The sequence below is a fragment of the Gambusia affinis genome, linkage group LG10, assembly GCF_019740435.1.
Source record: "Gambusia affinis linkage group LG10, SWU_Gaff_1.0, whole genome shotgun sequence".
NCBI classification, from domain to species: domain Eukaryota; kingdom Metazoa; phylum Chordata; class Actinopteri; order Cyprinodontiformes; family Poeciliidae; genus Gambusia; species Gambusia affinis.
The window spans coordinates 9,084,884-9,105,373 of record NC_057877.1 but is presented as its reverse complement, the minus strand read 5'-3'; the positions used below and the strand labels follow the sequence as shown (position 1 = coordinate 9,105,373).

Genomic DNA, 20,490 nt, shown 5'->3' with positions numbered 1-20,490 from the left:
AAAATTAATATGTGATATAAGCTATCCAAACCAACTTTTTAATATAATGAATGAACTGTGATTTCATTCGATTTTGCCTGACCTGTAGAAACAGAAAAGGAGTTTACTAGAACCTACCAGGCAACATGAAGTAGGTGATTTAAAAAAATAAATAAATAAAAAGGAAGAGATGAAAGAAATCTGCTAAGGTTATCAGCTTGGTAAAATGTTTTCCAGTTCCATACTGCTTTAGTTTTCCTCTAAATCCTGTGCTTATAGTGTTTTGTCTGTCCTCAGGAGGCACACCCAGTCTCTCAGCCACGACGGAAGGTGAGTTTTACGAAGCCGGAGCCCTTTGGAAGCCGCGTGTTTTCACAGCACTGAACGTGTCTGGGTGCGGTGGGTGGAGAGGTGCAGAGAAAATGCGAACGCTTGTGCGTTTATGAGGGTGCTCCTTGTTTCCCGTCGCCAAGCTGTGGCCGCGTGTGGATTTCTGTTTGCGTGTTTCATTTCCTGTGTTGCCCTGCAGGACCCAGGAGGAGCTGCGTGTGCGCGAGGAGGACCAGCAGACCATCACAGTGGAGGTGGAGCTGAAGAGACACGACAGCGAGCCGACCATCTCCGTCCCGCAGCACTCACCTGAAGCCAGGTGAGAGACACGGACGATGGTCTGGCTTTGTGTTGACACTTCTTGTGTTTTAATATTAGAAACAATAAAACAAACCAAGCATTAAAAACATATTGCGTTGTCTGTAGCATAGTTCAGAATGGGGGAAAAAATTTCACAAGCGTATTTTTTTAAACCTTTTTGTTCTACTTAATCATGGATGCTCCCTTAATTGTTTTCCTTAAAAAATTGATGTCTAAAGCAGACATCCGTTTCATCTACTTTTTTTTTTTTTTGGCTATCTGATTACAATCTGCTTACTGCAAAAAGTACTAATGGCATTCATGAGAATAGTCCCACCTGATGCCATTTTTTGTCCCCACTCCCTCCACACTTATGGCACCCCTGGTAAAACAATGGAAAACAAGCCTTGTCGTTCTTCTTTAGCAGACATCGTCTGATGACATTGCTCTGAAACTTTGCAAACAATGATAAATAAAACCTCAATCAATCACACTCTGTGGCTCAGTTTGACTCAGAGTTTCACCCAGAGCCGACGGCCGCTGGATTAACACACCTGTCTCACATTCACGTGTCTAATCTGCTTAGCCCACTTGTTTATTGGAGTGAGGAGTCCATTGTTCTCAGCGGATAACATGCTGCAGGTGCTGTGTGGGGCTTCTACTGTAATTGGGTTGTGAGGGAAGAGCACGCATGCATGTAAATTTGCATCAGAGTGCGTTTGTTTTGTTTGGGTCAGACTGTGGATGACGGAGGCCCCAATATTTTTTTTTTTGGTGGGGGTTGGGAGGATGAGGGTGCGTATGATCTATTCGTACTGGGCTGCAGAAGTAGGACAGTGGACCAGGAGGCCCGAGGGAAGCTGCTCCCATGTAGCCAAGATGACCTTTTTCTATCATTTCAATTTAGATATTGGTTTTCAATAGAGATCAGGTTTTCTTTGAGCTCTGACCTAACAATGACGTAGCAGGAAACAAAGGATTTACATAAGTATCTTAATTTACGCAGCAAAGCATGTGTCCCTAACCTTTATTTGACTTTTAATGAAATCAATAATGTGCATGAAAGTGCAAGTCGATTATCTTCTGATCAACATGGTGGTTCTTATGCCGCGTTCCTGTTACCTGGGAAGTCTGAACTCGGAGCTGGATTTGACGTCAAACCCTAAGTAATAACGTCCTAGTTAAGGAGCTAGCTAAGAAACGTCATTTTAGGATTTATTTTCTACACACAAATACCACTTTTAATTTGTTCGGCTTAGAGCTGCAGGCGCTACATGTAGCATGAATTTTAGACGCGCTTTTACACGTGCCTTACAGAATAAACATGTTTAAACAACAGCTTACTTCCGTTGACGCGAGGAGCGGCCTTATTAATACAAGAAGTCGGGCCTTTCAAGTCGTAACCTGATTTTTTTTCCGAATAAGAAGTCAGAATTTCCCATTCTCTAGAAGAACTGGAACGCAGCATTAGTACTGATCCATTTAGCAATAATTAAGAAAAGAAGGATTTTTTTTTTTTTCTTAATTGATCTGCTGATTACAAGTCAAAGGAAAACTGATTTAAAACTCTTGCTAATCTATCAGTGCATCTCCATGTTGTGTAGTTTTACCTTTAAGTCAGCTTACATTAAAAAACACACACAAGCAGTTAATAAGACCAGAGGAAATTCGAAGCAGAGGCAGCCATTTGTGCGAGGATCGGCTGTATTTCTGAGCTGGGTCAGGTGGCGTGTAAGAGTTGTGCTCAAGTGAAACCAACTGAATAATCAGGTTTGATGCTGAGGAGGCGGTGGCTAGACGTATGGCCAGGATGTCTGGAGGAAAAAAAAAAAAAAAAAGAGATGGATGTGAGAAGACGTGAAGGAAAGGGAATGGTGTGATTGATTAAAAGAGGAAGAGTCAAAGAAAGTCAAGAAACAGGTGAAATGAGAAGGAAGAGACAACAAAGGAGAGCGAAAGCGGGATGAGATCGGGTTTAAAGGAGTCTCTCTGCATGGCAACCATCAGCCTGTCTCGGTCATTCACTCAGCCAATCAGCTTTCTCTTTGTGAGTCCAAGTCTTTGTTTTTGTTTCTTGCTTTTATTTTTTTCTTCTTCTTGATTTACTGGCCAGCTGCCGCCGTGTCTCCCTGATGCAAACCAAACTACAACGCAGAAAGTGAGAAACCGGAGCGGGACCGCCTAAATCCTCCCTAATAGTTGATGATCTGGCCGGGAACAATAAAGGATCGTGGCAGCAAGCAGCCAGCTGGCAGATCTATGCGCTCACACATCTACGACGCAAACACCCACACACACAGCTGCTGCGTTTTAGTCGGCGGCGGTTTTCTTTTCACGGCCTGTTCTCCTGCTCTTTTAAAAAAGGGAGCTCTTGATGTCAGCAACGGCTGACGGGTTGTGTCTGTATCCACGTAGATTTAAATAACAAAAAAATAAGAGAGACATGAAGAAAGGTGCAGAGAAATGGCAAAAGAAGTGGCTTAAAAAAATCCTAAATGCTCTTTACTTTTTATAACCGTCTTCTAAATCCTAAATCCTAACTGTCAGAGAGGGTGCACATGCACAGGCATTTTAATAAATTACATAATTAAAAGTAGTTTAAATTATCATGTCGATTGTTATGTATGTTCCTTACACACAAGGATATGTTCCTGTTGTTTATATCTGTTTATTTTAGTGATTACTGAAATCCCCAAATTCTCAGAAATGTAGAATATGATGTACTTCCATGTGAAACAGGACTTTTGATCTCTGAGAATCAGCCCGGTCCTTCTCTTCTCAGAATTCAGAGACTTTATCTCTGCTTTGGAAATGGTTTAGCCAAAGGAATCTGATTGTTGAAGCCTAATACATGGTTACATCTGTGTGTGCTCATCGAAGATAACTGAAATTATCCTTTCTAAAAATATGTCAAACATATTTCACTCCATAAAAGTTTTACGTTTTGTTTTCAACTGAATTAATAAAACCAATTTTCTAGTGAGATTTTGATTCACTGAGATGCTGCGGGATTAATTCAGATCGTCTAATCTCACCACAGTGAGCCTCAAGCTGCGGCTGTCGCAGAAGAGGCCACGGCGCCCTCTTCTGCAGTGGCGTCTGCAGTGGCGTCCTCCTCTGCCCTGGCCGCCGCTCCAGCTCCACCAGAGCCGGCCGAGGAAGCCCCACCCAGGCCCGAGGTGGTGGTGGTGGAGCCCGACGGGGCCAGCCAGATGTCCGGGTCGGGCTGCACCAGCCAGGCTTCGGTCGACGATGACGACGACGTGCCAGTCTCAGATGTCTACTTTGTAAGTTGAAAATCAGCTTTCACCATTTGGTTCTCCATTTTTAGTTGATCAGCTTGTTATCATGTGATCGATGCAAGAGTCATTTTTACTGACCGGGCCGCGCGATGCCGTCCCACAGAGGCACTGAGAGGAGCTGTGGAAGTTCAGCCCTGGTATGGGAATAAAAGTGTGCTGAGCTCTTGTTTGCTGTGTTTTGAGCTTCTTTTTTAATAAAGTTAATTTACCTTCTATACTAAGAGAAATGTTAAAAAACCCACAACAGATCCAGTTTTGGCAGCTTCAGATTTGAGAGTGAGATAAGTTTTCTCATCCTCGTTTTAGCAAGGAAGTCTTTTCCCCAGATTGTCTCTGAACAAACTGTTCAGCTCTTTTATCTGAGCTGTCCTACATTGTGATAACAGCATGTGAACTTTTACTTTCCTGCTCCTCCCTAAAGTGGTTTTCAGCAAGGCTGTAGCAGTAAATCCATCAGATTACCGTCGATTACCAGCTGAAGCATTCTGGACATGTTTGGTCTTCATGCCTGCTCCTGTTAAAGCAACAGGCTTTCTTTAGACAGCTCTGCAGTAATCCATCCTAAAACTCTGCTGGAAGACCTTGCAAAAGTATTCACAACCTTTACATTTCGTCATGTTACATTTGTAATTTGTTTGGATCTAATTTGATTAAGGGTTAGCAATATATTAAAAAGCGTATTTTTATATCGTGTTGTGGACTTCTTTACTCTGACACCCATAAATAAAGCCAGGTGGAACCAACTCCGCTCAGGAATCACCTAAATTAGGTATTAGGGTCCAGCTGTATTTAATTGAATTACGCCTATGAAGGCCTCGGAGGATCGTTAGAGGACAAACAGCATCATAAAAAACTGTATGTGTGTTAGGAAAAAGAAAAAGAAGAAAAGCACTGCACATCACCCAGAAAACACCAAAACATGGAGGAGGTGGCAGCATCATCCTGTGGGGATACTTCTCTTCAGCCAAAAATCTAAAATGTGTAGCTTTGTAGTAAACGCCCCTTTTTTTTTTCCAGTGAAGTATTGTGAGAAATTGTATCACAGTTTGTGGCATTAATCTGGAAAATATTCGTGAGATTGACGAGGACCGTCCCCACCTGACCTGAACTCCCGCTGGCTGTCCCCTGTCAGGAATCAAACACCCCCTAACGTGTCATGAGCTTAATGGCAGGCGGGTTAGTCAACGAGCTCCTCGGTTATTTAACAGCGCTCTCGGCCGGCTCGTGTTTCAGTAGGAGGAGAGAACAGAGGCTCCCTGCGTGCGCGGCGGCGGGGAGTTTGTTTTCTGCAAGAAGCAAAGTGACACTGACGGTGAAGTGTAACCACACTGAAACATGCTGCGGGCTTCTGGTCAGAAGGGGCTTCTGGGAGCAGCGTCAGTCCAGGCAGGATCACAAGAAAACATGTTTCATACGAATAGATTCTCCCTGGATAGGGCTGAAACGATGAATCAATAAATTGTCAGCTAATTTAGTATTTGATTAATCATTAACTAAAGGCTATATGCTGAAAGGACGACACAGTCAGGGCAGAAATTTAGGCAAAACTGTGAAAAAAGGAATCCATTTTGCATTTAAGATGAAAAACCTTCTTACTACATTTTTAGTTTTGACCTCTTTCAAATTCTGTAAAAAAAAATCTCCCATTAAGCACCTTTACCCAGTTATTAATCCAAAAAATAAACAGATTAGTAAACTATTTTTTTTTTCTTTTTTTTTTTTGTAGATGCGTCCTTGGCTACAAATGAAGAAGTGTAGACTAAACGAATTTTATTGCATCTTAGGAAGTAAAAATGTTATATTCTTATTTCAAAAAAAGGTAATTGAATTATTTGCTTATCCTTTAATGTATTTCCAATATTGTGCAAATAAAAAAGGCTTAAATGGTCAGATGAAAAATCTGCAGAATGTGCCACTTGTTTTATCTGATGACTAAAATAATTAGTTGCAGCCTTAAACCTGGATGTTTCAAAACAAAAGAACAAATACAAAATGAATGCAGACATGTGTTTGCGGCCAAGCCTGATCTGCTCTGGAAATGTTTGTTCTAGTATTTATTTTACGCACCAAAAGGCTTTAGTAATTCTTTTACATCTGGGTATGACGTTTATTTTTATGACGGCAGTGTTCTTTAAGGATACTATAACCCATTATCTGCTGCTGGTCTCTTTTCATGTTTAACCACACAACCATCACTTTACCTACATTAAGTGCTTTGGCTCAAGCTGCACCAGTTTTATTTCCAGACTCCTGACCAATAAGAGAATCACAACATCCATGACAAATGGATCTTCCAGAAACGCTAGTTCAGACCCCACAACAACAAAAGCAGAAACTGAACTGGGATCAATTTATGCAGCACACAAACTGCACAGCTGAGTAATCAGAACCGGTTTTTTCGCTTTGCAACCACAAGCTTCAGTGCATTTTATTGGCGTTTTATGCGAAAGATCAGCCAAAAGTAGTATGTGACTGCACAGTGAAAGAAAAATGATAGTATTATGCTAGTAACTGTGCAAAATTACAGATTTGAATCTGAAAGTCCTTTTGGATTCAGCCCAAGTCAGAACCATTATATCACTACCAACTTTGCTGTCTATTCACTGATGTGCTCCAACAAACCTCTAAATCCATCACAGACCAGCTGTGAACTATTTAAGTGAAGTTAATTGGTTGCATTGGATTTAATTTTGTGGTATCAGAGTAAAGGTGGCTCAATACAAATGTGCACCACACTTTTAATAGTTTTACCATGACAAAATGTAAAAAGAGAGTGTTACATCTGCCTATGGGCCTTATCCTAAACAATTTACTCATCTTGTCTTATATCTTATTGTGCTGCACATTTCTTAAAACATATCCAGTCAGGTAATGGAGCTCACAGCCAAAAGCAAAACAAACAAAAAAAAAACCCTGCAGGTCAAAGTTTTCCTTTATATTCAAATTGTGCTAAAGGAGGATGTTTACCTTATAGATCAAAAAAGAACATTTGACTACAATTCACCCTGAGAGAGAACATTTATGATTAATAAATCACAAAAAATGAGTTAATTTGAACAGCTTGTAGTTGAGTTTTCTTTTTATTTCTGCCATCACCAGATTCATTTCTTCTTCTTTCGACTCTTCATCCATTCGACCCCGGCTTTTCAGATAACTTCTTTGTCGTCTTCTACTGCACCGCACTCCATCTTTGTCTTCACTGTCTCAGTCATGCGTTTGTCCTCATGAGTCACTGTTGAAAGTAGTGAGACGGTGATAATGAGCGAAGGCAGGATATAAAAAGACGCTGAGGTTGTGAACCACTCCCTCCTCACCCCTCCACTGGCTCATCCCGTGGATCCCTGCAGGGACGTCTCACCTTCAGGACTGTCATCCATTCCCACCTCTTTTCGCATCATTTTCTGTTTTACTTTTTAAAGAAAAATCTTCTGTTTTTTTTTTTTTTCCCTCTCCGTTTCCCGCCGTGCGTTCTGGTTTGTTTTGTCCACCGTGCGCAACACATCTCAGCTTCCCAACGGGAGCGCCTGGGTGGTCGTTCCCTTCAGGCCGAGGAGGAAATGCCAGTGGCGTTGGCCAGTAAGTGCGCCAGTAGCCTCCTTGCCCGTGTAGGTTCCCTGATCTTAGCCTAGATTGACCCTGTGTGCTTCACACAGGATGTGTTGAGAAGAAACAAGGTTATCTAGAGCACTGCTTGTCGTACTTCTTTTTTGTTGTTCTTTTTACACTGCTGGAGGATTGGTGATGATGTTGACAGTAAAAACTAAGCCATCTCCCCTCATAGTGAAGAGTAGGAGGAAGGTAGACAAAAGACAGGCTTTTTATTACTGTCCTTAGTCAAGTCACATCTGTTGATTGCTTTGTTTCCCCACTCACTGACAACTCTTCCTCCTGTGCATTAGACACCATGACAAGAAGACCTGACTCAGTGCGACTTTACATACCGTAAACAGCACATGTACAGTGTGACTTTTTAAAAATTTGTCGCAATAAGATAACAACTCTTGAAAAACATTCCCATTTGTAACGCGCTTCTTTCAGACACCGGCCACAAAAAGAAATGGGATTTCCACCTCTGAGCTGGACACAGTAACCGCATTGAATCATATTTTAGTTCTATAATCGATTAATCACTATTAATCCAATGAATTGTTTGAGCCCTAGTGGAGTGATAAAAACCGGTTCATGCAGCTTGAATACACCTGAGAATTTGTGGCAAGACTTGCTAAAAGGCATTTTCCATTTAACTTGACCAAGCTTGAGCATTATTGCAAACATAATTTGAGTACAAAGTCCAGTCAGTTTCTACATAGCGGAGACATTTTCCCCCGAAAAACTGAAGTGAAAGGGAGTTCTAGTGAGTCGGAGTACGGTGCCTTTCAGACTTCATGTTGTTGAAAATGTTGAAAAACCGTGTAGCATTTTTCTGTCCACTTCACAATCACATAAAAACTTTGTGTTGGTTCACTGAGTGAATGTTGGAGCAATAAATAAATACATTTGAGATTGTAATGTGAAAAAGTCAGTGGTGTGTGAAGATTTTTTTGGGGGGGGGAGGGAAAACAAAACAAGCCGCCAGTTGACTTGCTTTGCTTTGTCTGAGGATGCTTTCTGTGTCTGACTGTCCTGGCATCCTGGCTCCTCCCATCTCCTCCTTCTCTCTCCTCATACTGCCTGCTTGCACGACGCCGAAGCTCATCCTAAACCTGGTGTTCCTCCATTAGGGCAAAAGCCACAAAGACATGTGATTCAAACACGCTTTGTTAGTATTTACACATTTACTGCATCTCTCTTTCTCTCTCTCTCTCTGTTTCTAGCTCTCTAACAACCTTATTAACATCGACATGTTTTTTGTTTTGTTTTTTAGGATTAGCTCTTTCAGCATGTCAGATTCACACTCTGATTTGTCTCGGACATTTCCTCCTTTATGCATCCCTAATCTTTCATTTCCTGTCTTGTCTTTTCTCCTGTGATCTCCGGTGTCTTTCTCTCCTGCCTGCCCCCGCTGCTTGTCTCTGTGCCTGTGGCCTTTTCCTCTGTCCCTCTGGCCCCCTCTGCTGTGGTGGGCGTGTAAAAACAGCCTCCAGAGGACAGGACCTGGGTGTACTCTCCGCTACACTATGGCTCAGAGTCTAAGACCCTGCCAGATGGGGATTGGGAAAGAGAGACAGTAAGTGATAAGCATCAGACTTTAAAAAAGAAACATCTCTTTATATAAAAGTTCAGGGATTTCCCTCAGATCAGGAATGAGGTGTTGGTTACAGCGATGGAGAGGATGGCTCGTTAAAAGTTGGAACAGGTCTCTAGGTTCATTTATGTTTCAAGGATAGGCTTGATACGTGTCCAGCAAGGCCAGTCCCTACATTCATTTTTCATTAATAAATGGATGGAAATGGTCACAGCCCACCTGCCTGCCTGATCATTTAGTCCACAGTCAGCCATCACGTGTCTCCCAACATTGTTTATCATCTTCTTCTCTTAAACATGCCCCCTAGAGGTGTTTTGAGCCCCTTTTTTTAAAAAAAAAATATATATATATATATATTTATATGTGTTTAAGTTTTCTTTCTTTTTCCAGTATTCTATAGGGTGTAACCAATAGTTACAGTAAAGGAAACGAGATCAGAGTTTTGTTTCCTGATCTCTACTGATGCCAACTCTGGGTTATTTTTCTTTAAGGCAGTGTGACTCTGTGTGGGAGAGCGCAGTCACTCTAAAGTAAGGTTTTACTAATGCTTTCATATATTATAGTAAAGACCAAACGATCACTAGTTGTAGGTTTTGCTGTCATTGTCACTTTTCAGCACTTCAGTTTGGGGGCCACAAAAAGTCGATTTTTGAGTTCTGACTAACTAATAACTGATTATTCAAATTGGCTTTAGTCACCATCCGAATTAAATTTTCACTGAATTATCATTTATTCTTTACATGATGTTCTGGTCTAAAATCTTGGACGTATCAGAGGTTGACACACGAAGGCTTATAAATCCGACTTTTCTGACAAGAACTAAAAAAACTGCATGCCTTGTTTTAACTCCCCTCCCGTGCTCACCTTCCTATCCTCCCATTTCCTTTAGGTTTTATAAATATTTGACTTCTTTGCTCCTGTTTTTCCCAGATCAGATTATGCTCCTACTCGCATTTAAGTGATGTCAAATGTCTCTGTCTGTCTCCTGCAGTAAACCCTGTTTTTGTGGTGGAGAGAGAGAGAGAGACAGAGAGAGAGAGAAAGAGGGGAGCGAACGTCTCAGAAGAGAAGACTCATCGGTCTGAAGTCCAGACGGCAATAGCAGAAGCTCGATCTCTGCGTGCAGCAGGATTGTAAGCATATCCGGAGGAAAAAGTGACATGAACACCTGAGGAGCGAGAAAAAAGAAAAAAAAAACACCTGACAGTGATGACTTCACTGATGTCCAACCATCCCTGCCTTTCACCCTCGAAAGATGAAATTTATTATATCGAGTTAAGGATTTATCTCTGTACACGTGTGACATAGTCTGTGAAAGGCATATGTAGTATATGTTTGACATACATGCAACACCACTTCTGAATCGGCCCCTCTTAACAGACTGTGAACAGATTTTCTCACTGAATCTACAGAGGCTGGGAGGTTTTGGAAACATTTGAAACCTACTTTGTTTACATATCCGTACTTCTATGCCCTGGTGCGTTTATGCATCCACGGTATACAGTACAGCTAATTAGTGAGGCACAGTTTTTGTAAAGACAAGTGTGAAGAAGGCAGGCGACAAATTTCAGGAGTTCACCTGTAAGAAGTGCTCTCTTCAAGCACCAGCTTTACATTTGAGTCAACATTGTTGGGTCTTAACAAATTTAATGCGCTCTTTCATGCAATGTCACCATTTTGTTTTTTATGCCCGAGGGTCTGGACCATTTCACCGTTTTGCATGTTAATTTGCACCATGCTTCAAACCTGATGAATGGTCACTCTCTGGACGGCTCAGCAACCTCTGCACTCTAAAGAGCCAGTTTTGCTCCTTGATTAATTTTGCTTATTAGGGTGACAAAACCTAAGTCGTCCTCTAATAGATGGCTCAACAGGTTTTGCACCGGCAGTATTAAATTTTTAGGTTGCAAGACACCCTTCTAAAAAGAGAAAAATGATCGGTTTTCTTGAAAGTAACATTTGACAATAATGGAAATAGAGAAAGAAGAAAAATAGATTTGAGACCAAACGACAACAAAAAAAATATGACTGAATAAATCAAATGAAATTGTTTTGTTACTTTTATATTTAAAAACTTTCAGTTATCGCAACACCAAACTTACTTTAGAGGACATAGAGAGCCATAAATTGGACGAGCCCCGGTATGCCTTGAGGAAAACTGTTTGCGTGACTCCGATAATGAAATATCTACCAAAAGGAGGAGGTCACTTAAAATTATTTTTGATTTGATCAGGGAGTCATAATCTGTGTTTATCAGAAGAACGAACTGGACCAAACAAACATCAGAACCACAATCAATCTAACTAGAGCGCATACTATGGAAAACCAGCCAACCTTGCCAATGCAGGTTCCTACAAAGGCAAGGGATGGGAATTAAACCATAGTTTTTGTCAAAGATTAGACCTGTCCTTATATAAACTCCAGAAGCTGCAGAAGTCCATTTGACTGCATTTTTTTTTTCCCCCACATTGTGTCTTTAACAACCAAAAATTTTACTTGGATGGTATTTGATATATGTTTGTTGCATATTGTGTGGTGGAAGGTAAATTGATACATGATTTTGAAAATATCGTTCAGATAACAGTCTGGAAATCGTGGCGTGCATATGAGTCTAGCTCCGTGTAATCAGTTGTTCAACTAACATGTAAGCAAAGCCCATCTGTGTGTAATTTAATGTTTAATCTCAGTGTACATACTTTTGCAAGGCACTGCCAAAAAAGTCCTCATTAGATCAAACAAAGAAAACAACCATCTCCAAATGGTGAACTGCTTAAGTGCATCGTCACACGATGGAAGGTTTCCGAGCGAAACGGTTCTCCAGTCGACCGCAGCCTCGTCTCCATCCGCGTGCTCCAGCTGAGAGCCTCTTTAACTCCAAATGTTGCGGCAGGGGTCAAAATGGTGTAAACTCGAAACAGATTTGAGAGAATTCAGTGAGAAAACCTGTAGGGCTCCGCATCGAAGCCATCAGCAGCACATTTCTGTCATCCGCACATTCCTAGAGGAGAAAAATATGCAGCGTGGTTTATAAGAGAAGGAGCAAAACGGGAGGCTTAGCTAAAACTTTTGGTGAATTTACACAATAGATGTAATTTAAAAATAGTTTCTCCATCTCTTTCTTTAAGTGTGTTCCACTTTAGGATTCTCCCATAGTGGGGGGCGGTTTCCATTACAAAAAAGCTTTCTTAAATGCACCCAAAGAGCTTTTCTTTTTTGCCATTTAAATGCAGTGTTAGTACATTTTTCAGTGCGCTGAAACAAAGGGGGATTTTTCTTCCACACAGCTGACGTCAATCGCCACATGGAAACTACAGACATTGTCATGAGAGGATTTTTTTTTTTGTGAACTCCATTGCAGTGTCTTCCAGTTGGAGCCCCACCTTTTGGACAAATGCACAAAAAAAGATTCAGAGTTCGAACGGCGGATGACGGGGGGTAAATATCAGTGACATTGTTCCTCTTAGCAGTCCCCTCCTCGCATCAGAAACCCACCAAGTGAACGGTTTAGACATTTTGTAGTTGTAGACTATCAGTTGTAGTATTTGCAGTCAATATTGTAGCTGTTATCTGTATATTTGGATGAAGGCACTACATTGCCGTGTTGACGCAGTTTGTGAATGAGCTAAACGTTGTTTGCACTTAATACGGGGACCTGAATGATGAACCAGTGATAGAGGCCAAATAAAACAAGCACCACATTACGCAGAAGTTATACAGGTGCATCTCAGTAAATCAGAACGTTGTCAAAGAGTTTGTTTTTGTACATTTTGAAATGTACTTCAAACCTGTATTTTTCTGTTTAAATTTGAAGGTTATGGTTCGCAGATATTAGAAGAAAAAAAAAATCCAGTTTCTGTAAATCCTAACATAAGAGACACAAGATCCTATAATGCAGATGACCTGAAGGCCTTTATGAAAGGCGTCCATTACGCATCCGCAGAGCCAGGGGTTGATCGCTTCCACGCCGCGCCGCATTGATGCAGTAACTTTTGCAAAGAAAACCTTTGCATTTCATTCATCCATGCATGTAGAAGTTGTTCGGTTGGACATCAAATGCTTTATTTTTCTTTTAGTCATACAAAACTTCCTCACTGAACTTTGAGCTTTCAATAGCTGTAACCCATAATCATCAAAATTACCACAAATAAACACATGAAATACGTCACTGTGCGTGTAATGAACCCATTTACTACAGGAAAGTTTAAAGAAGTGAACCATAATGTTCCGATTTACTGAGATGCACTTGTAGTTGTTTCCTTTCTTTCTCTCACACAGATGCTGACATTTATTTTACCACTGTGCGTGCGTGTGTGTGTTTGTCATTTTAAATGTTAGTTAGTGTCTGCTGTAGGGTCTCTGCTTCACATCTTTGGGTTTCAACTAAAAACATTTGTGCAAACTCAAGAGCGACTTACTTCCTTCAGTCGGTTTCTTCATGCACTCGTGAGCGTAAAGGAGGACCCATCAACGTCTGCGATGCAAAATAGGAATCAGTTTGTTCTCATGATGTGCAGTGGCCAGTTACCAGTTTGCTGTTCATCAGATGAAGACCATAGCAGCATTTTTATTTTTGTACAGTCTGTTGTTTGTTTTTTCGCCTTATTGGAAAGTTTTACACGTGGGTCTATTGTTTATATATATCTTTTTTTTTTCTTCACCTGTATTCCTGTATTTATTTATTTTTTCCTTCCTCATTGCTGTTTTCTTGAGAATATGTACATAAATCTATAAATACATATATAAAGATATACAAATATATTTTCCATTGGAATCGGAGAATCTTATTTTTATTTGGTTTTATTTTTGCTGATGGTTAAGAAGCGATTGCATGGCTGCAATCTACATAATTCAAACCACATTCTTCAGTGTGTCTGTTCAGATGCAGCTGCTGTACATCTATGGCGTGTAAAACCCACAGCTGTTCCTTTGTATGATTTCTGAAACTGAAAGACTTGTGGGTTTTTAATCTTACATGCAAATCGAATAGGGATTCTTCCAACTGTTCAGCCGTGTTGTGTTTTGTGTTCTCAAATCGCCGTGTGCCCTCGTCCGATAGGGAGAGTCCGTTGCAGAAGACATAGCATGAATTCACAAAGAAATATGCATATCAGAAACGTGCATTTTATGTATATCTGTGTACATTCATCTATTTATATATGGGAGCAAATAGATGGCTGTGTGTGCGCGTGTGTTTGGACTCAATCAGAAGAAATATGAAATAAAGCAGTTCTATGAATTGTCCATGGAGAAAATGTTGTGGATTTATTCCTGGGGGAAATAATTTGCTCGTAGTCCTAAAAGATGGTTTGATGCTTATAATTATTTGGTGACGGAGTGTTGTAGAGGGATGTAGTCATATGAAAACAGTGTATGAAGTACAGCGGTAACAATAGTGGAATTAAAAGCAGTAAAACAGACACACATGTATTCGTTATCTTACATTTGTGGACGTTTATCTCTTCAACAATCATTGGCACGCTTGAAAATATTTAGATTTTCTTTTTCCCAGTAGAAAAAAACAAACTGAATTATAGAAAAATTTAATTACAACAACAACTAGCGGGACTCATACAAATCCAAATAAAATAATTGAAAATGTAACTTTTTTACATCACGCCAAACTTAATTGATTGGGATTTTATGTGACAGACCAACAGAAAGTGCTGTATACTTGTGAACTTCTAAAAGGCATTAAAAGTGTGTACTTCTACTCAGCTGCAACCTATCCCAAAAGTCAGTACCTCTTGGAACTAACTTTTGCTAACTTTTGTGCAAGTCGCATGCATCTCTGCATTTTTACCCCTTCTTCCTTAGTAAAATAGTTCAAAATAAACTGGAAGGAGATTGTCTCCAAACAAGATGTTGGTCTTGCAGTAGATGTTTAATTAGATTTCAGTTTGCTCTGACATAATCATTTTAAACATGAACATGATTATGAATAATTTTGAAATACCATGCCATTTCTTAAAAGGGTCCAGATGTTTGAGTTTTAGTAAAAACACTGGGTTGCCAGTGGGTAACATATGAAATATATATAAAATAAAATATAACATTAAAGAAAGCAGTCAAAATATAAACACCAATGTTTTCTCACATAATTAACTTGATTTAATCTGAAGAAAAAACTGACAATTTCAGGACGCCAGAACAAAAGCAGTAATACCTTGTTGTCTTCTCCGTTGTTTACGTAGTTTGATTGGCATCTTCAAAGAACTGTTTTGATTGGTTCATAGATTTGTCCGTCAAAAAGATTAGCCTTCCTATTGGTCAAACTAAAGGATTCCAAACTCACGTGCTTTAGCTTGCTTTGAAGGCGGTGCCAGGTTGCTAGCTACCTGGTAGACGGAGAAAATTGTTGATATTTGTTGGAAATACAAAGTTGAAAAAATATTCGTCAACCATGGGAACTCGAGATGATGAATACGACTATTTGTTTAAAGGTAATTGGTTGTTGGAAAGTGGGTGAATGGCGGCGGACAGACCGTGTTTGCTATGATTCCGTGATGTTAGCAACTGTGAGGAAGTCAGCTGTAGATATGCTAAGTTAGCTTGAACACTAGGTGACATAAGAAAAGACAACTAAGTAATTCTGTTTCTAGCATTTTCGGATGGAAATCGCACAATCTTTGTCTTAACAATGTCATTAAAGTGCTTGGCTGTAGAGTGAACTATTGTCTCTGTAAAGGAAGTCCCGTGATGTCCAATGCTTGGTCGTAATTTGTTTTATGCAAAGCTGTTTGCTAACATATTAGCTGCTTCTCATTTTAAAAACAATTATTTGAAACGCTTTGATTTTTGGCACTGCTCATTCTGTTAAACATGTTGTTGATAAATGAAGTTTTTACACATTCAATAAACCTTACTAACATAATTAAAGTATGTATTTAAGACGTTATCATATCATCTTTGATATGTACAGTTAAAGCTAGATATTGACTCACATTGCATAAAAACAAACGTTACCTTTTTATCTTTGACATGAAACAGATTAAACAGTTCCCGTTCTAGGTCAGATAGGTTTATTTTCTTTTTGTCAGATACAGTACTTGAAAAATGAGAGACATTTTCATTAATTTCTTCAAAGTCAAGTTTTTATTCACTCATTTGTCCGCAATGTACATGTATTAACGCTATAGGAATCCATTCACCTCACTTTTCAGCAGGGAGGTGATTCTGTGTTCTCTGTTTTGGTGTGAAATTTATGTATCAAACCCAGAACTAAAGTAAAAGATCTGTTAAAGATTCATTATCTTTCCTGCTGGAACTGGAAAGAGAATGAATCCAGAATGATTCCAACACCAGCCTGGCCTGAATTGCCTTTCAGCAAAGAAGAAGACATTACTCCTAAAGCAATATGAAAAGAAGCCAGATTACTGTTTGCCAATGCTGTCAGGGACAAAAACTTAAATTTCCATGCATATGTCCTGTTCTCTTCTGAAACTGAAACGGAAGTGATGAGCAGGAGCACAAAGCTCAGAAGCAGTCACAATCAAAGCTGTCATGTCAAACCTCAAAAATATTAGAGATCGATACAGAAGCCTGACTGATTCATCTTTTCTTACGGTACTGTGAGAAGTCCTGACACATCCTTCTTTTTTTTTTTTTTATTTTATTAATTTCTTCCAAGAAGCCGAACTTTGTCATTTTGATATAACTAATGAGTCATTTCCCAGTAGTTGATGCGCTGCTCTCAGATTAGAGGCAATAAAGAAAAATTAGCTGGTTCTGATCTCTTTGTCTACTGATTAGTGTATCTAAGCACACATCATGTAAGCTTTACAGCTTCTGAGTGTATCTCATGCACTTCCATGAGATAAGCACGAGGCTGTCATCGCAGTTTTATAACAAAGCCCTTTAAATCTGCCAACGTGATTCCGGGTGGGGTTAAATTTAACCAGTGTGGGGCACCAGCCCTCCACAACATAACAACATGGCTTCTTAACATGTGTACCTGGTTCGTTTAGTGGTTCTAATCGGAGACTCTGGCGTGGGGAAGAGCAACCTGCTGTCCCGTTTCACACGAAACGAGTTCAACCTGGAGAGCAAAAGCACCATCGGGGTGGAGTTCGCCACCCGCAGCATCCAGGTGGACGGAAAGATGATAAAGGCTCAAATTTGGGACACAGCGGGACAGGAGCGCTACAGAGCAATCACCTCAGCGTGAGTCTGTGTTGTATTAGTCTTTTGACAGCGGTTACTTATTTAGAAATATGCCTTCTGGTTAAAGATTGTAGCTCAGCAGTTGGTGTTTATTCCTCATACAAACGAAATCTTCCTCCTCCTGTAACTTTCGTTTTTTCAGGTTATTTCCCGTTATATTCAAAGTACAACATAACAGATTAACATTTTTTGTCGTGTTTTTTTTTTACTCTTCCTTTCTTGCCATCAGCTACTACCGGGGCGCGGTCGGAGCGCTGCTAGTGTACGACATCGCCAAGCACCTGACGTACGAGAACGTGGAGCGCTGGCTGAAGGAGCTGAGGGACCACGCCGACAACAACATCGTCATCATGCTGGTGGGGAACAAGAGCGACCTCCGCCACCTCAGGGCCGTGCCCACCGATGAGGCCCGGGCCTTCGCGGGTTAGTAGTTTAATAAGTGTGTTTGTAATTACAGGCTCAGCTGTGTTTAGGAGCTACAGAGCCATAATGAGCATTATTTACTGACTGGGAGGACAGAATTGTTTCAAACTTTACTACTTGTCCCATTTTTTAAATGCCGTATCCAGCCATCCACCTATTTTATTTATTTATAGTAAAACCTTTTTAAGTTTTTGTATACAAGAAAATTCTGAAATATTTGAAAGTATTAATTATATATGTAAACCCAGCAAATAACTAAGTACATAAAATTATGGTAAAATTGCTTCTGTTAATGTAATAAAATGATCAAGAACTTTCAATACAATGAGGCTAAGCTGAAAATAAAGAAACATGGATCATAATGAAACGCTAAAGGAAAAAAATACCATTTACATTACACCTTTACTGTAAAGTGCAATAATTCAGACTGCAATATTAGTTGTATTAACAGAACTAGTAGTAGGTTTTATTGGGAAATTTATCTCACTCCAATTTGATTTATTTCTGCGTAATTGAATGTAATTCAGACAGGATGAAATAAATAAAATGAAATGTAACTTTTGCTTAAAGTTTCCACATTAAAATAGACAGACACATAAACTTGGCAGACAAACAACCTGTCAAACTTCAGAGAGCACTCATCAACCTTTTAAAAAGTTACTTAAAGCAGTTTTTAGTTTTCTTCAGCTTCTCCTGTCCTCTGTAACAAAAGCTCAAAAGCATCCTGACCTCCATTTTTCCCGTCTTAACCCAAAGTACTAACATACTTTACTTTTAGACCACTTCAGCCTTCAGAAACATCTAAAAACATTCATAGCTTGTTAGCGACTTATCAGATGCAGGATTTGTCCTGATATGATCATGCAGACAAAGCCAGTCAGTGGCTGGATCTGAACTCCATCCATTCATGTTTAAACCACTGAGTTAATGTCTATAAACATACTTTAAAGAGGTATTCTCATCTCTTTGTGTTTTCTCTCTTATTCAGAGAAGAACACTCTGTCATTTATTGAAACGTCAGCCCTGGACTCCACTAATGTAGAAGAAGCATTCAAGAATATTCTCACAGGTAGGAGAAGAGATTCACCAACGATTCAGTTTGATACGAACCATTTTCACTCTGTCACATCCTTGTTGTTTTCTTTATTTCCCCCCACAGAAATCTACCGGATTGTATCTCAGAGGCAAATATCAGACAGATCTGCGCACGACGATTCTCCAGGCAACAACGTCGTGGACATCAGTGTCCCTCCAACCATGGACGGGCAGAGGGGGAACAAACTGCCCTGCTGTCAAAGCCTGTGACCCCCTCACGTGTTCTCTGTCGACCTCTTCTGTTTTCCTTCCTGATTCATTTCAACTTTCATGTTGCTCTTGTTACGTTCTTGTGTTTTCAAAACAGCTGGGATGTCATTTCATTTTTTGCTGGGGTTTTTTTTCCTCCTTTTGGTCTTCCTGTGATTTCTAAGGAAAACATGTTAAATATTTTTCTCCCTTGGTGTGGCCAGGTGAAAGGCGCTTTAAGCAGGCGGAGCCTGTAGTAAACTACAATCTGTTCATAATTCATGAGACGACGATCCTATTGACCCGCTCCCCTTGAGGGACTGGTGAGGGATCAGCAGGTCTCTTCCTAGTCTGCATAAAGACTCATGACACAGTTTTCCACAGTGGAAACTCTTCATCTCTTTTTTGGTTGACCTGATTCTGCCCTGTCCTGCTCTAGAGGAGGAGCCAAGGAGAAAGAAGGTCTGAAATTTCTGCTTGCTACTTTGAGTCCCTTTTGCCCATCCTGGTATGAAATCGGCAAGAGCCACTGGCGACACTGGCTGTGACTGACTGATTTAATGTGGGCAGGTGTGAAACAAATGCTGTGATTTAATTGTATGTGTGTGTGTGTTTCTGGATGTGTGTTGATCATAGAGCACAAAGATACCAAAGGAAACTATTGCAGTCCTCATACATTTTCCAGGCTGACTGCGAATAAAAAACAAAAAACAATGGGTAATGCTCCATAGATGAGCTGTTTTGTTGCCTGCTTGATATGTGAAATCAGATGATCTGATTCCTGTTCTTTTATCTTAATTTGGCTGAGATCAAACTTTGATGTTTTTGCACTAATGTCCAACAATTTCACAGAAACACGTCCAATCATAATTTCCACACACTTAGACAAGAACACTTTTTTTTATGTGTGTGTGCAGCTTTTGCTGTCTTTTGAATGTGTTAAATGTCAAACTGGATTGGATTTAAAATCTGTTTTAATCTGATGACATTTCAGTCATAACAAATTAAACCTTTTCAAGTTTTTACACTTATCTGAGAAAAAAGGACCTGAAAACACATTTCAGTAAATGGATAAAATGGGGTTTTTTGTTGTTTTTGTTTTTTTCCCCCTCGTGTTGGGGAAAGAAAAATTCTGTACAATTTATCCAATGTGATGTAACATTTCCACAAAATAAATGCCTGCCAAGTGAGCAGTTTTCTTTGGCATTGCTCATGAGATGCTGAAATAAAAAGAAGTGTGTAAAGCCATTGCCTGAATGGTAAGTAGTTATTATGGGGTGCTGTGGCCAGTTTATTCTCAACGGTCTGGGAAGGTTTCAGAGAGGTTTGCATGAGAACAACCAGACGGGTCAGGAATAAAGTTGTGAAGTTTAGAGCTGGGTTAGATAATAAAAAGCCACCAAGAGTGCTTGTAATGGCTTCCCACATGTAGGGGGCACCACAAATGTCGAAAAAGGCACTCTGCTCAGATCAGACCAAAATTGAACTGTCTGCCTAACATCCTATCTGGTTGGTGGTAAGCTTCAC

At 40.1% G+C, this 20,490-nt stretch overlaps 2 protein-coding genes across 3 annotated transcripts in view; both read left to right on the top strand.

Moving 5' to 3' along the window:
• The window catches only part of pip5k1ca (phosphatidylinositol-4-phosphate 5-kinase, type I, gamma a), a 28,371-nt gene extending 14,034 nt beyond the window's left edge, over positions 1–14,337 (top strand). Inside the window, exons 13-17 of one of the 2 annotated variants that reach the window (XM_044128887.1) lie at positions 277–309; positions 509–628; positions 3,650–3,896; positions 8,989–9,078; positions 10,088–14,337. In XM_044128887.1, the coding sequence (XP_043984822.1) occupies positions 277–309; positions 509–628; positions 3,650–3,896; positions 8,989–9,078; positions 10,088–10,090 (493 nt within the window). In that variant the 3' untranslated portion in view covers positions 10,091–14,337. The remainder of the gene's footprint in view (positions 1–276; positions 310–508; positions 629–3,649; positions 3,897–8,988; positions 9,079–10,087) is intronic. The other variant, XM_044128889.1, reaches the window with a different exon arrangement.
• A 1,025-nt stretch (positions 14,338–15,362) lies between these two features.
• Positions 15,363–20,211, top strand: LOC122838336 (ras-related protein Rab-11B-like). The gene is made up of 5 exons (XM_044128907.1): positions 15,363–15,536; positions 17,061–17,256; positions 17,486–17,679; positions 18,668–18,748; positions 18,839–20,211. Exons 1-5 carry the CDS (start codon positions 15,497–15,499, stop codon positions 18,982–18,984), a joined length of 657 nt encoding a protein of 218 aa, XP_043984842.1. The 5' UTR covers positions 15,363–15,496; the 3' UTR covers positions 18,985–20,211.
• Positions 20,212–20,490: the final 279 nt, after the last annotated feature.